This window comes from Vitis riparia, chromosome 11 (genome assembly GCF_004353265.1).
Source record: "Vitis riparia cultivar Riparia Gloire de Montpellier isolate 1030 chromosome 11, EGFV_Vit.rip_1.0, whole genome shotgun sequence".
NCBI classification, from domain to species: domain Eukaryota; kingdom Viridiplantae; phylum Streptophyta; class Magnoliopsida; order Vitales; family Vitaceae; genus Vitis; species Vitis riparia.
The window spans coordinates 965555-982127 of NC_048441.1; the positions used below are offsets into that span (position 1 = coordinate 965555).

Here is a 16573-nt window from a genome sequence, read left to right on the forward strand (position 1 = left end):
TTTTGAGGGCCCTTTGCTTTTGAGGGCCCTTTGCTCATCATTCCTGAAATATTTCAAGATGATCATAGACCCACTACCCACTTTCTGTCTGGAAGCAGGTGTTGACTACACAAGCAAGGCCCCTTAGAAAAAGCAAGTTAGAGTTTGTCGAAGCTGGAAGAGGGGTACCAGCAGTAGGGAGGGCCGGAGGGGTACCGATCGAACTCGGTCAACATGGTTAACAGCAGCAAGGAGCTTTGTCGGCTTCCAACACCGCTTGGAACTGGGAAAAGGCGACGGTAGAGACGGTTTCCGACTTGTAATGGCCGTCGGTGGAAGCCGTCTGGGTGTCGTAGAAGGTGATGCTTCAAGAGTGGGCCGAGCGGCAGGCCGGCAGCTGCTGCGGGAGGGTTTCCACTTTCCAAACTTCCAATTTCGGCCATCAGTCATGTTCAATATATACCCTTCAAAACGGCGTCGTTTTGATGCTGTTTTTTTTATAAAAAAAAAAAAAAAGAATTTTAATTGAATCGGATGGTTCGTTCGGTTCACCGGTTGGACTGTCGGTTCAAGCGGTCCGACCCCGATTCAAAGCCATTCCGGTCCAATTGGTTGGACAAGACCAGAACCGTGACTAGTCGGCGATCAGACCGGTCCGATTTTTAAAACGTTGCTTTTAATTACATTTTTAAAAGGTTTTTCTTATATTTCCATGAATTTTGATCAATTTTAAGTCTACCATATTTTTTTCCAAAATATCCGTCGATATATCTCCAATACATCCGATATATCCGTAAAATCGAAGTATCAATATATCCTTGATTATCAATATTTTCATCATTGATTATATATCACTTACATTATAGTATATAAAAAATAATTAATAAATTATATTATTTGTTTTTTTTTCTTTTGCAAATATGATTTCATATTTTTTAAATAAATATAATTTATTATATTTAAATATAACTAACTACTTATAATTTATATTAAATATGATGCCAATTGTTTTAATAAAATTAAACAAAAATATTTTTATATCAAATTAAAAATACCAGTTATTTATTTCATATCTCATTTTTTTAAATAACCATATAAGTTTATTAATCACTTACACATTTTTAATAAATATAAAATAAGAATAATATAACAATTTTTTTTAAAGAAAGTTAAATATTTTAAATGAAACAACATAATTTTATATATAAAAAAATTTGAGTCAAAACCAATTTATTTTTAAAAAATAAAATTAAATATTTCAAATGAAACAACATAATTAATATATATATATATATATATATAAAAGTCAAAATTGTAGTTCATAACTATAGTTTTATATTTAAGTTCAAAATCGTAATTATCAACTACAACTTTAATTTAAAACTTAAAACTTTAGTTTGTGATTATAATTTTAATTTTTTTTTTAAATGGTCAAAATCATATTTATCAATTATGGTTTTAAATTTAAAATTAAAATCATAATTAATAACCATAGTTTTGACTATTTTAAATAAAAAAAAAACTTTAAAACCTTAGTCCTCAAATACGATTTTATGATGTGAATGTTTATGTGAAGAAAAAGTATTAAAATGGGTAGGTTTAGTTTATGAATTTATTTTTATTTTTTTTATAAAAAAAAAAGGGTTATTTGTGGTGAAAACTCTTCAAATTAAAAATGAAGGTGCTAAGTTTTGGATAGATATTAGGATGATGTTTCAAGTCACTTATCCACTAGAATATGGATTGACTTTTGATGCTTAGTCATCCTCCACGTGCAACAAAGTAAACATCATACCATGATGTGAGTTTTATAGGGATCCATTTTCCATATTTCAAAGGTTGAATAGGGTTATATATTTTTAATACAAAATGAACAATCAGCCAGAGGACTTTAAAGTAATAGCAAGTTGAAATTTTTCAACGATCCATCATTCAATTGTACTTTGAAGAGAAGCAATCAACTCAGAGTGAAAACACCATAATTTTGGAATAAACAGGTTTTCATATTAGGGCAAATTATTTTTATTTTTAAGGCTAGTGAGGGATGACAATGGAAAAGCTTCAACACAGCTCATCCTTACTCTGACTTCACTTTAATAATTTAAATCAATTTTTATCCTCATATAAATGAGACAGGACTACGGATTCGAGAACAATTTAATTTTTTATTTTTAAAAAAAAAATATTTTGATTATATAAAAAATAAATATAATTTATAAATAAATTTATCTTGATACCAAATAGACTTTTATTTTATATGTGCTAAAAAAGAAAAAAATAAAAATAATTAAATTAAATTATTTTATATTTATTAAGATAGATATGATAGAAGACAAAGATAAGTTGATATTTGAATTCAATATGAATTTTATAAAAATTTTCAAACTCACTTTGCTAACCTATTTAAGCTTTTCTCAAACTCGTTTTATTAGAAGGGAATGAAGTGGATACCCGAAAAATTTCTTCCCAATGTTATCCTTAAACACTAAGATATCATTCACTTGGCAATTCGAATTTTAGAGGGGCCAAAAGCGATCATAGATTTTGAATTACCAAAATTAGATGGCATAAAGATCGAGCTAATTAATAGCACCTATCAAACCAAAATAATCAATTAAAAAGCAATCAAAATAAAAGTTTGATATGGATTCCATCAAACATGAAACATGTTATACATCATTTTTGATGAGTGGTTGTCCATATTACCATATACATTGATAATTAAACAAATTCATAGTAAAACAATTCCATAGGAAGCTTAGAATTTCTTTCCCTTCTCCACCCAAGTGAAACATATCAATAAATCCAATACAAAGGCATGAGGCAGTAACATCATTTAAACATAGCTGAATGTTTTTTCCTTTCCTTTCCAACTAGAAAAGAAAAGAACAGAAAATTACTCCATGTATAATTTTAGGTATTTTATAAACTCTCACACAATGATTAATTCGGAACACCAACGGCGAGCCTTGCTCTCAAGTCTTTTCGCAGGATTTTACCCGATGGAGCTTTAGGAATTGTCTCTACGAAGAAAACTCGATAAATCCTTTTATAGAACACGACCTGCTTTAATACATAAGTAACATTCATCAAAATCAAATAAGCATTAAAATTAACATAAAATATGCATGCATGTCTTTTTGCTAAGAAATAAACGTGGAGAACTTCCAAATCAATTTGATGAACATGTCCTATGATAAATAAGTAATTTTCTATTTAGATGCTTATGCTTTCAAAAATAAGACAAATAGAAGAATTTAACATTTTTCATGTGTCATTTATTTTCTAAGTCTAGAAATAGCTCCTGTTCTAATTACAAGCAAATCATAGTTTTTATCACACATTTATTTTTACCTGCTTTGAGATATATTGCTTGATCTCATCCTCAGTGATCTTGGAACCATTCGATCTCACAATGAATGCAACAGGAACCTCCCCGGCAGCCTCATCTTTCATCCTAAAATTCATAAAATAGTGAATTTCATTACTTAGATCAGATTTGGTTCTTGAAAAATACTAAAAAAAAAAAAAAAGATATATATATTAGTTCTATTATGATAATAAAATTAAATACGAATAGAAACTTACGAAACAACAGCGGCATCAGAAACATTGGGATGTGCAATTAACATTGCTTCAAGCTCAGCTGGTGCGACTTGAAATCCCTTATATTTGATCAACTCTTTTAGCCTATCAACAATGAAAAGCTCGTCATCATCATCAATATACCCGATGTCACCTGTGTGCAGCCATCCTTCTTTATCTATGGTTCTTTCTGTGGACTCTGGATCATTCAGATAACCTAAACAATAAACAATTAAAAAATTAATTAAAAAGGCTTAATTTATTAAAGTTTTCAACCAAACTTAATAATATAAGAAAAAGAAAAATTAAAAGATGTTTTTAACAAATAATTAAATAAACAATAAAAAATTTATTCCCCAAATAAGCCAACATTCAAAATGATTAAAATTCATATATTATAAGCTTTAGATGGACAATATGACAAAATAATAATAATATTTTGGTTCTAATGAGTTGAATGGTCGCACGCATCATAAATAAATTAATTAATTAATAAAACCGAGAGAGAGAGAGAGGGGAGGGGGGGGAGGTGCGCAATATGAAGGTTGAGTGCAAGTTTTTCTTCCTATGATCCTATCGATGTATTCTTAGTACAATCATTGTACAAAGGATTCCACCCTTGAATCATAGATAGAGAAATAAGGGAAAAAATCAAAATGATTTGCTGGCAATTTTTCCATTTTTTTCCTATTAAAACGTTGTTACATTTTCCCACCAACCACAACCCATGTGGGGTGATCCTCTATGGTAAATTTCTCACCCACCTAACCCTTTACCTAAAATAAGATTTAATTATAAGAAAATATTTTGTTAATTTAACAAGTAAAATTTGAATAACACTATTATACTAACAATAATTAATTTTCCAAAAGAAATTTCATTCCTTTTAAAATAGTGATCACTGAGACCATAGAAAAGGCCCCAATTTCATTCAAACCAGCCCTCCGTTATTGGACGAACTTCAGTGGAAGGGAGGAGGGGCAGACATTTGACCGTTGAAATTATTGAAATTTCTAACACATTTCTAAATGCAGCACAAAATTTAAAGTCATCATTCCTTTGACGATGTGACAACTTGTTGATCTCTTATTCACGCCCCATAATGTGTTGACACTTCTCAAAGACTTATTCAAAGCTAAATTTTTTTCCCAAAGATTATTTTTGAAAAAAATTAATTATAATTCTAAGTATTCAATTCCGTTATAATAATTGGATCAGATAAAATCGGAAGGTAATAGAATTACTGTAGATAAGATCTGCATACCTTTCATGATCTGATGGCCTCGGATGCAAATTTCTCCGGGCTGATTCCGGGGAAGAGAGACACCGGTATCGGGATCGAGGATCTTCATTTGAGCATTTCTGACCACTGTGCCACAAGACCCAGACTTGATCTCAAATGGCTCTTTCGCAAAGGCCAAGCACATTGCCAACACGGGTCCCGCCTCTGTCATCCCGTAGCCCTGCCATACATGCAAACATTCCAATTTTACCCTCAGCCCTCCTAAGGATTTTATGAATTTCTTGGACAAATGCATGGACAATTGAGTAAAAAGCGTATAATAGTAAAATGTTATGTCGATTTCAAAAGTTATTTATTTCCTTTAATTATAGGATTTAAATGATTTTCAAAACAAGGGTATTTTCGATGGTAAATTACAATATAGTATTTAAAAACAGTGAGAAATTTTTGGGAGGAAATAACGTGGTGAATGAAAAAATAAATAAATATGAAAATTACCTGTCCAAGCTTGGCGTTAGGGAGCTTGGCTCTGACGGTGTCTTCAAGCTCTTTACCCATGGGAGCAGCACCGGACATGACAGTTCTGATGGAGGAAAGGTCGTACTCATCCACCACCGGACTCTTCGCAATCGCCAACACGATCGGCGGGACGAACGGTGCAATCGTGACCTTATACTTATTAATAAGCTCCAGCAATTTGATTATCTCAAACTTCTGCATAATCAGAATTGCTGCACCAACTCTCAATGCGCAGAGCAGAACTGAGTTCAGAGAGTAGACGTGGAACAATGGCAACACGCAGAGGATGACGTCCTCACTGTGGAAATACAGGTTGGGGTTGTCGCCGTCGACTTGCTGGGCCACGCTGGTGACCTGCCCCCTGTGGGTCAGCATCACTCCTTTCGGGAGCCCGGTAGTGCCGGATGAGTACGGAAGCGCGACGACATCGTCCGGGTTGATTTTCACGGTGGGGAGGTCGGCCTCGTCGGCGTTCGTCAGCTCCGAGAAGTGCAGGCAACCCTCCGGTGGGGTGTCGATGCACATGACCTTCACGTCGTTTTCCTCTGCGAAACTCATCGCTTTCTCGGAGTAGCAAGCCTGGGTAATTATCAGCCTACACTTCGATGCTTTCGCCTGCTTCTCGATCTCAGCCGGCATGTAAAACGGATTCGCCGTCGTGCTTGTTGCACCAATATATGAAGCCCCCAGAAATGCGAACACGAACTCGGTACAATTCTGCAGCAGAAGCATTATCACTTCGCCTTGCTTGATCCCCATCTTGTGGAGGCCGGCGCCGACTCTCCGGGCTGTGAGTTCCACATCCGCGTATGTATAAATATCTCCGGTAGCGCCGTCGATCACACAAGGCCTTGAGCTGAACTTCGATATATTCTCAAAGCAATACGAGTGCAGCGGAAGATGCTCTGGGATGTAAATATCCGGCAGTTTCGACCGGAAAATGATCTCCGTCTGCTGCTGCTGCGGCTGCTCCTCTTTCTTGACCTCCATTGATGAGCTTGAATTACAGAGACAAAAGAGAAAGGGAGAGAAATGGAGACAAAAGGGAAGGTTAGATTTTGGTTGAGCTTCCCTGGTGGGTTTGAGTTTTGGTTGGGGGTAATATACAAGTGCCTTCTGGTTCAGGGTTGGTGGGAGGGAGATAGACGGAATTTCACATTCGCCCCACGCCGTCGCCAAATCAGAACACGCCACGTTATTAAAAAATTCAGGTGTTTATGGGGGCTAAGGGCTTTTTGGCTTATGCGGCGGCTTCTGATTGGGTGTTGTGGGGTTGGTGAGATGGGTTTGAAGGTGGGTGCTCAGGGATCCTGGTGGTGAAAGCCACGTTTGACCGGAGAGCCACCAAAAGAGTGCCACGTCGGATGTCACCTAACACAAAGGAGAGAGGGAGGCTTACCGGCCAAGTGCGTGGGTCATTGAGGAAGACGACACCATTTACCTACTACACCACCACCGCCACCACAAACTATATCTACTCTTGACGTTTAGGTGGCGTCATCTTTTCTTTTCTTTTGCCTTCTTTTTTCCCTTTTTTTTTATTTTAGGATTATTATTCGTTTTATGAAAAAATTTATAGAGGAAAAGAGTTATATAAAAATATCAAAAATATAATAAATATGAGTATATAACCAATACAAAAAATATAATTATGATAGTCTAAAAACCGCACAAACAAGATAACTTAACTTTTATTTAATTTTATCGAGTTTTATACTTTATTCCGTATTTTTCATATGTTTGACTAAAAATATATATGTATTCATGTTGATAATAATACAAAACATTTTAATTAGGTTCTTTATTTTTGTTTGTTTCTTTCTTATGACACATAACATCAATAACTTCATTTTCAACATGTTTACCCCTAGTTTAAGTAGTAATCTTAAATACTAACTTATGACCAATTTTGTCACTTAGCCTACTTTTTCCCACCTATTATTATAAATATTTGTATATCTTATCAGTAATGTTAGATACTCGAACAATATTTCTCGATGAATCTCCTTGGAGGGAGGTATGACATCCACAACTTACTTTTTTGGGGGGGCACGTATGCTAAACATTTTGATCAATTTTATGACTTCAACTAATTTCATATACAAAATAGAGTGAAAAACTATGCATTTACGTATTTTATTAATAGTATCAAATAGTGAAATGGAATTTCTTAACTACTTTTCATCAAAGGAAAGTATAATATTGGTAACTTACTTTTAAGTACATAAAATGATTATCATGTTAGTGCTAAATATTTCAATCAATTAAGTAGTTTTGACTAGTTTTTTCCAATCTCCTTTAATTACACTACACGTGTGAGTATCTTATTAATCATATTAAAAATTCAAATAAGAATTCTCGATTTGAACATAATTACTTTAAGGGAGATGTGATGTTGATAACTTGTTTTTCCGTTGAGTAATTCTTTTTTGTTTATTTTCTAGTTTCTATTCATTAATATTCTTGATTAATTTGATCAACAATTTACTTATATTTAATGATTTGATGTACATACCAATCCACTCTATAATTTTGATTACTATAATTAGTAGTCACAAGTACCTAACATATAACATAGTAGGTAACAAAGTGCAAATTGACAACTATTGATATTTTTATATTGTTGGGTTTTTTAAGGTGTAAAGATGTTTTGCCAAATTCTAATAGATATGCATGTGATGAGGAGATGATTAAAATACCATGCATACTCATTCTAATACCATCAAAGTTTTGAAACCTTGTTCATTTAAAAAGGCAACATTAAGTTATTTACAATGTTTTTAGATTATCGGTCATTGAACCGAAAAAGTTACTGATTCACGACTCATTAGTCAAACGAAACGTGGTCAAATCGGAGACATCATAAATATACAATTTATAAATTATTAAAATTTAAAATAATTATAAAAATAAAAATAATAATTTATATATTATTTAAAAATCAAAAAATTAATTTCAAATTAGAAATTTAAATTAAAATCACAATTTTAATTTAAAATTTAAAATTTTAATATTTATTTTTAAATAAAAAAAACTTATTTTAAAATCAAAAATTTATTTAAAATTGTAATGTTTTTAATTTTATCATTAAATCATATCTCATACCATACATGTAAATCCATATAAAAGGTATTAAATTATACCTCATACCATCCATGTAAATTTATATAAAAAGTATTAAATCATATCTCATACCATTTATGTAAATCCATATAAAAAGCATTTTTTATTTTATCAATTTGAGCTCCCAATCTCCCATGCACAATATTGTTGCTATGAAGACTAATAAAAAAAAATTATAAAAATTGAATATGAAACATAATATCATAATAAAAATAACACATTAAATTATTAAATATAAAACATAAAAATAAATTTGAAAATATCAACTTGCAGGGCGGAGTCGAGGCACACATAGTCGGGTTTTCCGGAGGGGCGCTTTGACCACCAAGGGGAGGGGAGGGGGGGGAGGCAAGAAGTGTAACGGTCGGGGAGACCGCTGGTGGGAGCTAGCTTGGGTGTCGCGGCACATTAGGGGGTGATAGCTTAGTCACCTTCGATTCAAATGGAGAAGGAGGGGTTAAGGTATTTTTTATATCCTCCAAAACGACGTCATTTTGATAGGGTAAAAATTAAATAAAAAAAAAAATTAATTGAACCATCCGGTTCAGATGGAATTGACCGGTTCGTCCGATTCATTGGTTGGACCATCAATTCAATTAATCCAATTCTGGTTCAACCTATTTTTAGACCAATTGACCGAACCAAACCGAAAGAGTGACTGATCGATCCAATCTGATTTTTAAAACCATGGTTATTTAAGCGTGTAAGTATTTCAAGTATATATGAAAATGACCAAAAAGAAAACAAAAAATGATGAAAAGAACTACAACCCATAAAGAGATGAATTAAAAACTTGTATTTCCCTTCTTTGAGAAAGTTTTTGATATTAATTCTCAAAAATAGTTTTAAATAATAGTTTTTTTGTATTTTTAAATATTTTCTAAAAGTAACTTTTATCTCTAAAAGTTATTTTCAAATATTTTTTATATTTATATCATTATTTTTTAAAATAATTAGCAAGTAAAAGCAACTTAAAATAATTAACATTTTATTTTACAGATAGTTCTCAAAAACTTGTTTTGAGAACAATTGATAACCAAATGTATTTCCATATATGTACTTTTTTTTTTAAAAAAAAAAAAGGAAATTGTTATTCAAAACAATTTTCAAACAGAGTTAGTGATTTTGAATGTAAGCTTTCAAGTAATTTTGGAAATTAATACCAAAAACACACAAAAATAAAATATAAAATTGCAAAGTAGCCCCATAAAAGGATAGATGCATTAAATCGTTGCCTAAACTTTTATCAGCAAGGAAATGTATGTTAATAACTCATAAAATGAAGAATATTTTAATAGACTTTAATATTGGAGGTGTAGAAAAATTAACAACCCCCTTTCAGGGTATTCTAGAGTACGTTAATTTTTTAAAATCAGTAAACTAAAATCACTCAACTAGAAAGAAACATAAAATATAAAAAATGTTTGGGTTCCTTTTTAACTTGCTTTCTAGTTGGCACAAGTACTTCCATCATGGTACACGAGTACTTCCATTCAGGAGATGCTTGGCTGAGACAGACGGCCGATCGCTTCAAGATGGGATTGGTACCTCCATATCTTTTCATTATTTTGATGTCAGAGCTTTTTGGGTGAGTAATAAAGTAGAATATGTAAATTAATTTAAAATTTCATTAATCTTCCACCCACCTAAATTTATTTAATTCCTATTAATTTAAAATTTCATCAAATAATTTATCTACCATTTTTAATAATCTTCAATCTTCTATAAAATATAGAAGATATTTGATAAAATTTCAACCAAATTTTAAAATAAAATTAGTAAAATTAGAGTGACGTTAGTACAATATTAAAAAATGTTTTTAATTTTGCTAAGATTTGAATAATAAAAATTTTAAAATATTAAAAAAAATTAAAAACGTTTCCTAAAATCATGGTAAATGATACTCTTGATCTTTAAATTTTGAATTAAAACAATTTTCATTTTTTTCCTCTTAATTTTAGATTTTGAACATTTGGTTTGATGCCCTTTTATCTCAATAATTTAATATATCATTAGTACAATGTTAATGAGTTGTAAGATTTATATCATAATAAAAAGGTAAAAAGCCTCCATGCATAGTTGGAAAATTCATGATTTTCTACTTAGATTTAAGACAAAGGATAAAATTGAATTTGTCCATGTTGTGGTCCAAACATTATTCTCGAAAATTCCAAAATACTAAGATAAATATTTATATGGCCTAGTGCCACAACTCTCAATTAATGGCTGCCATTAATTTTCAATGTGCTTAAAATAGATACACAAGCACCTAGTTTCACAAGAAGGAGCATTAAAAAACATTAAATATGTGTTTAATAATAATTTTAAAAAGTGTTTTTAACAGTAATTATAGATAGTGTTTCTAAATTTTATAATTTAAAATATTATAAAACCCAAAAATATTTTCTAAAATTATTATCAAACACATTTTTTAATTATTAAAAAGTTTAAAAACACTTTTAAGTTTCATTGGCAAAATGGTTTTACAAAATGATTCTCAACTTGGAAGTAGGCTATAGGCAAAGAGGACAAGGGGGGTGGGAGCAAAAATGTGTAGAACAAGTTGGAGAATAAGACGACAACCCTAAATGCTATTCAATCTAGAGTTTTTTAACACTATAAATAATTTTTAAATTTATATATTTTTATTTATACTTCCAATAAATACCTAATCTTATTTTACTTCTTGTATGATATGTTGGCCGTTGGCTGGTGGTCATACGTGTGTTGGCTAGTGGTTGGTGGCTACTTTCATACAAGATACTATGCATTTTTCAATTCATTATACTCGAAAGTTGTGGATGTACCTAATACTTTTGTTTATTTCTCCAATATATACCTAATTTTATTTTACCAAAGTTTCATGTCCACACGTTGGTCTAGTCATAGTCAAAAGCAGATGATGTCAAGACACTAACGGTACTAGGAAAGGGTATGACAACAATCGTAAATGAAATCGAGTTTTGAGTAAAAATAATTTATGTATAAGAAATTCCATAAAGTAAATCCATTCCCAAAATAATTTCCATACCAACACGTGGATATCCACGTCACAAAATTGTAATAGCTACATACGATTTTGAATTTTTTTTATAATGATCAATATTTAATTATCAATTATAACTTTAAATTTAAACTTAAAATCGTAGTTGATATTATAATTTTAAGAATAAATTTAAAACTATAATCATCAACTATAATTTTATATTTTTTTTAAAAAATAAAACAATAGTTAATACCATGGATGTCTATACAAATAAGAAATATAAAATAAAATAAAAAGGTGATATTTTTAATATGATTTGACGATTAATATGATCATTACGTTCACGTAATGCATCAACACTCAACAATCCACTAATTATAAAAAAAAAAAAAAAAGTTATAATGGTGAAACTCTCCAAAAAAATCTCTTAATTACAATTGTATTATCTAAAAACAAAACTCTAAATATAAAAGAGCTAAATATATAATAAAGATAAATTCATCGATCAACACGTAAATGAGCTCAACCCTACGAATTGACTAGGCGAAGCATGACAAAATTGAATTAGACTTTACAATCCAATAGTTTAAGTGACTTAAATGTACTAGTTTGAGAATTATTTTGATCGAAGATTTATTTAATAATTTTTTTCAAATATATTATTTTTTACTCAAAAATCAAAAGAAAAATGATTTTCCTTATATTAGTATTTATTATGATGATATATATTACCCATCCACTTGGGTACCACATTCATTTTTGTAGTCCTCTATGCTATCAATGTATGCAACAAATAAAAAAAATTATATAAATAACATTAAATTTTTTATTAGCTTTATTAATACTTTCAAAGTTATTTACTATATAAAAAATAGATTAAGTACTTATTTGAGATAAATATAATAAAAACATTTTTAATTCATAACACTTTTCTTATAACTTATATCACAAAAGGTTTTTAAACAGTTAGTATATAAAAATAAACTAAATTAATATTTTAGTAATATGTAACATAATAAAAGAGTATTTTTTTAAAATAAATAAATAAATCAAATTGCTACCTAAGTCAATATTAGATTTTTAGAACTTTGTCAACCATCTCATTTTTATAAGAAAAATGTTTTCAATCATTTGAAATAGCTTCCAACTCCTTGGGAATCACTATCAAATAAGTTATAAATTCAATCAAATAAATAACTACTTAAAAACATAAACTATTAGAAATAATTGAATTAAAAGTAAAGTCAAGATCCACCAACCCCAAATAATCTCAAATTAATATAGTTTTAAAACATACATAAATTATTGAAATAAAAACTAGGTGGTGTTTATTTTTTGATTGAATAGAAAAAATTAAAATATTTGACTTTTTTTTATTAAGGTAGAAGTAACTTATAAATATCATCCAACATAACTAAATTGAACCTATTGGTAACAAGTTCATTTTTGAATTAAAAAATTAAAATATTTTACTTTTTTTATTTGATTAAAAGTAATCTATTCATATCAATTAACATAATTAAACTGAGTCTATTTTGATTTTTTTATTCAATAAAAAAAACAAACATCATTAAATCATTAAATCGCTTTTAAAGTCATTTAATTTGATTTATCAAACACCCTCAAAATATTCAAATTAACAAGATATGAAATCCATCCTACTTCCAAATCACCCCAAAATTCTTGCCCTAGAAAATATGAGTAAATAGGAGACTATATCCCTAGCCCACAAAACATAAAGTGGCATGAAAACTACCATTGAATCATACACATGTTTGGCAATCTCACCAACCGTTGGTAGGTTTTGACATTTGATGAATTGGTTTTTTATGTAAAATATATATGGGCATAGTCATGTTGTCTCTACCTGTCAATGATGCCACACCACTATTAAATATTAATGCATTTGATGTAGACATTTGGGCAGAAGGTGGGCCACAAGTGGGGTTGGTGTACCTATTTTCCTCTGGTTTGGTGCATCCTGTGGCTCTCAATATTTGCATTGGAGATTGATGTTCCTTCATTTATATCGAATCTTGAGGCTTTTCAGGGCTACAAAGAGACAAGCCATGATTCCAAGCATTAAAAATTTTTAGGGGGCATATGCTCCCTAAACTATTAGCTGGTTCCACCCTGTAAAAACTGATGGAAATAATTTAAAAATATATAAATATTTAAGCAAGTTTAATTATATTTTTATAATGAAACAAAGTATGACAAAGTTTTTTTTAATTATTTTTTGGAACCAAATATAATATTATTAATGAAATAAATAATTGTTTTGTTTGAGAAGTGTTTTTTAAAATAGTTTTAAAAGGTTGTTTTCTGAAAAGGGTTTTTGAAAATTATTTTATAATATTTTATAAAACAAATATTTGTTTCAAAACCTATAATTTTTTAATCTATTTTTAAATATGTTTTAAAAATAAATTTTATCCATAATTCTCTATTTATAATTATTATCCATTTTTACATAATTATTTTTAAAGCAATCCTCTAAAAACAAATAAAAATAAATAAATAAATAAAATTCTCAAGGCCAGTCATACAATGCTAATTTTAATTATTTCTAAAATTATGGAAACTAAAAACTCAAACTATTCACATGTACCCAAAAAAAATGAATAATGCCAAAATAAAAATAAATAAAAAGAAAAGTCACACCTACCAAATTCAAATAGGACTATGCAGTTGGCACATAGAACCTTTTCCAACCTTACCATTCAACTAGCAATTTAGCACAAGCAAAACGTTGGCTTTCAAAAAGATGGGAGTCCATGTAATGAGACCAGCATGGTCAAATGAATAAACAAAACTATAATCTTCAACGGTGAATGAAAATATTAAAAAATAAATAAATAAATAAAAGAAAAAGAAAATATCAACGTTTGGATTTTATATAAAAAAAAAAAAGTAAATAAAAGCAGCCCTCATTTTCTGTGGGGCCGCTATTTCGATTAAATTTTTGGATAAATGCAAAAAAACTTGGTTCGAGCTACTTTCCTCTCCAAATTTCTCCTTTTTTTTACTTTCTTATTTTAATTTATTTTTCTCACTTTTGATTTCTGAGTCTCGTCATAATTAAACAACTGGTCAACGAAGTCAGCTTGGACGGCCTACAGATTTGCAGTCGCATCAGTATTTAGAGTGAAATTTGGAATGAGACGCTGACCACACATTATACCTCTGTGGGGCATAAATGATTAGTTTAACTTTTTCCACATTTTTTTTTAATTTTTTAAGAAATGGAAAATATTATTCCAAAAGAAGTTGTATTATTTTCGATGAAATTATTTTCTATAACAGTTTTTTTTGTTTTTTGTTTTTTCTGTTTTCTAAGATAAGAAAATAAAAAAACAATGTTTGGTAATAAAAACTATTTTTTATTTTATATTTCTAAGAATGAAAAAAAAAAGTTTTCAAAAAATATTGTTTTAATTGTTTTTTAGAACTATTTTAAAAAATAATTATATAATATATAGAATAATTAAAAATAAAATATTAAATATAAAATTTATTTTTAAAAATATTAAAAAAAAGTTAAAAATATTTCAGGTTTTAAATAAGCATTTATTCTAAAAAAAACATTAATTTTTTTTTTAAAACTATTCTCAAAACCTATTTTTCAAAATTATTTTTGAAAACATTAACCAAACATACCTTTAATTTTCATAATTTTTTTTAAAAAATAATGTGAAACTGAAAAAAAAATTAAGAAAAAAGAAATAAAATTAGAATTTTGGATAAGTACAATAAGTCAAATAGTTGAGTGATAAATTTTTTAAATAAAAAGTAATTACAACTTAGCTATGTTTAATTCTTGGAAGCTCTAAGAAAAGAAAAAAAATTGACAAAAATAATGTTTTCATGTTTGGTTTCACCATAAATTTTTTTAAATAAAATTACATATAATTAAAATTAATTAAAAATTGATTCATTTTAAAATTATTTACTCTCTATATAACAGAGAAAATAAGTGAAATGAATTTTAAAAAATATATAAAAATAATTATTGATTTTGAATTTTTAATAAATTTTCATTTTCCTTCCATTTTTTTTCTCTATTTTCTTTCTCTCACATTTTTCCTCAAAATTGAATTTTGTACTATAAGATTGGAAAAACATTGTAGTGTTGAGGTATTTAAAATTTAGTTTCAAATGTTAAATTTATAATGGTACATATTTATAATTAAGAAAATACATTCAATAAAAGTTGAACTATTTTAATTTTTAAAAAAATTCGTCTAATAGAATTCTCAATTTAATAGAATTTGAAAAAACTTTCTTTTTGTTTATGTTATATAAATATTTAAGCAAGTTTAATTATATATTTTTTTATATTTTTATAATGAAACAAAATATGTTTTAAATATGCCTTAATCTATTCTTAAATATGTTTTAAAAATAAATTTTTCCATAATTCTCTATTTATAATTATTATCCATTTTTACATAATTATTTTTAAAGCAATCCTCGGAAAACAAATAAAGATAAATAAATAAATAAAATTCTCAAGGCCAGTCATACAATGCTAATTTTAATTATTTCTAAAATTATGGAAACTAAAAACTCAAACTATTCACATGTACCCCAAAAAAATGAATAATGCCAAAATAAAAATAAATAAAAAGAAAAGTCACACCTACCAAATTCAAATAGGACTGTGCAGTTGGCACATAGAACCTTTTCCAACCTTCCCATTCAACTAGCAATTTAGCACAAGCAAAACGTTGGCTTCTAAAAAGATGGGAGTCCATGTACTGAGACCAGAATGGTCAAATGAATAAACAAAACTATAATCTTTAACGGTGAATGAAAATATTAAAAAAAGAAAATATCAACGCTTGAATTTTATAAAAATATAAATAAAAAAGTAAATAAAAGCAGCCCTCTGTGGGGCCGATATTTCGATTAAATTTTTGGATAAATACAAAAAAACTTGGTTCGAGGCTTCGAGCTACTTTCATCTTCAAATTTCCCCAATTTTTTTTTTTTTTTTTTTTACTTTTTAATTTTAATTTATTTTTCTCACTTTTGATTTCTGAGTCTCGTCATAATTAAACAACTGGTCAACGAAGTCAGCTTGGACGGCCTACAGATTTGCAGTCGCATCAGTATTTGGAGTGAAATTTGGAATG

At 28.9% G+C, this 16573-nt stretch overlaps 1 protein-coding gene across 1 annotated transcript; it reads right to left on the minus strand.

Moving 5' to 3' along the window:
- Positions 1 to 2605: 2605 nt before the first annotated feature.
- Positions 2606 to 6408, minus strand: LOC117925178 (4-coumarate--CoA ligase 2-like). The gene is made up of 5 exons (XM_034844096.1): positions 5306 to 6408; positions 4829 to 5027; positions 3568 to 3781; positions 3334 to 3436; positions 2606 to 3042 (listed from the first exon to the last, which is right to left on the minus strand). The coding sequence occupies exons 1-5, from the start codon at positions 6314 to 6316 to the stop codon at positions 2923 to 2925; spliced, it is 1647 nt and encodes a 548-aa protein (XP_034699987.1). The 5' UTR covers positions 6317 to 6408; the 3' UTR covers positions 2606 to 2922.
- Between the last annotated feature and the right edge of the window lie 10165 nt (positions 6409 to 16573).

Excerpts from the sequence above, each read along its gene's own strand:
- LOC117925178 (XM_034844096.1), bottom strand. The coding sequence starts at position 6,316 with ATGGAGGTCAAGAAAGAGGAGCAGCCGCAGCAGCAGCAGACGGAGATC. Across the intron at positions 3,782-4,828 it reads AGGCCATCAGATCATGAAAG|GTTATCTGAATGATCCAGAG; the intron begins GTATGCAGATCT and ends TTTATTGTTTAG. Across the intron at positions 3,437-3,567 it reads TCTGATGCCGCTGTTGTTTC|GATGAAAGATGAGGCTGCCG; the intron begins GTAAGTTTCTAT and ends TATGAATTTTAG.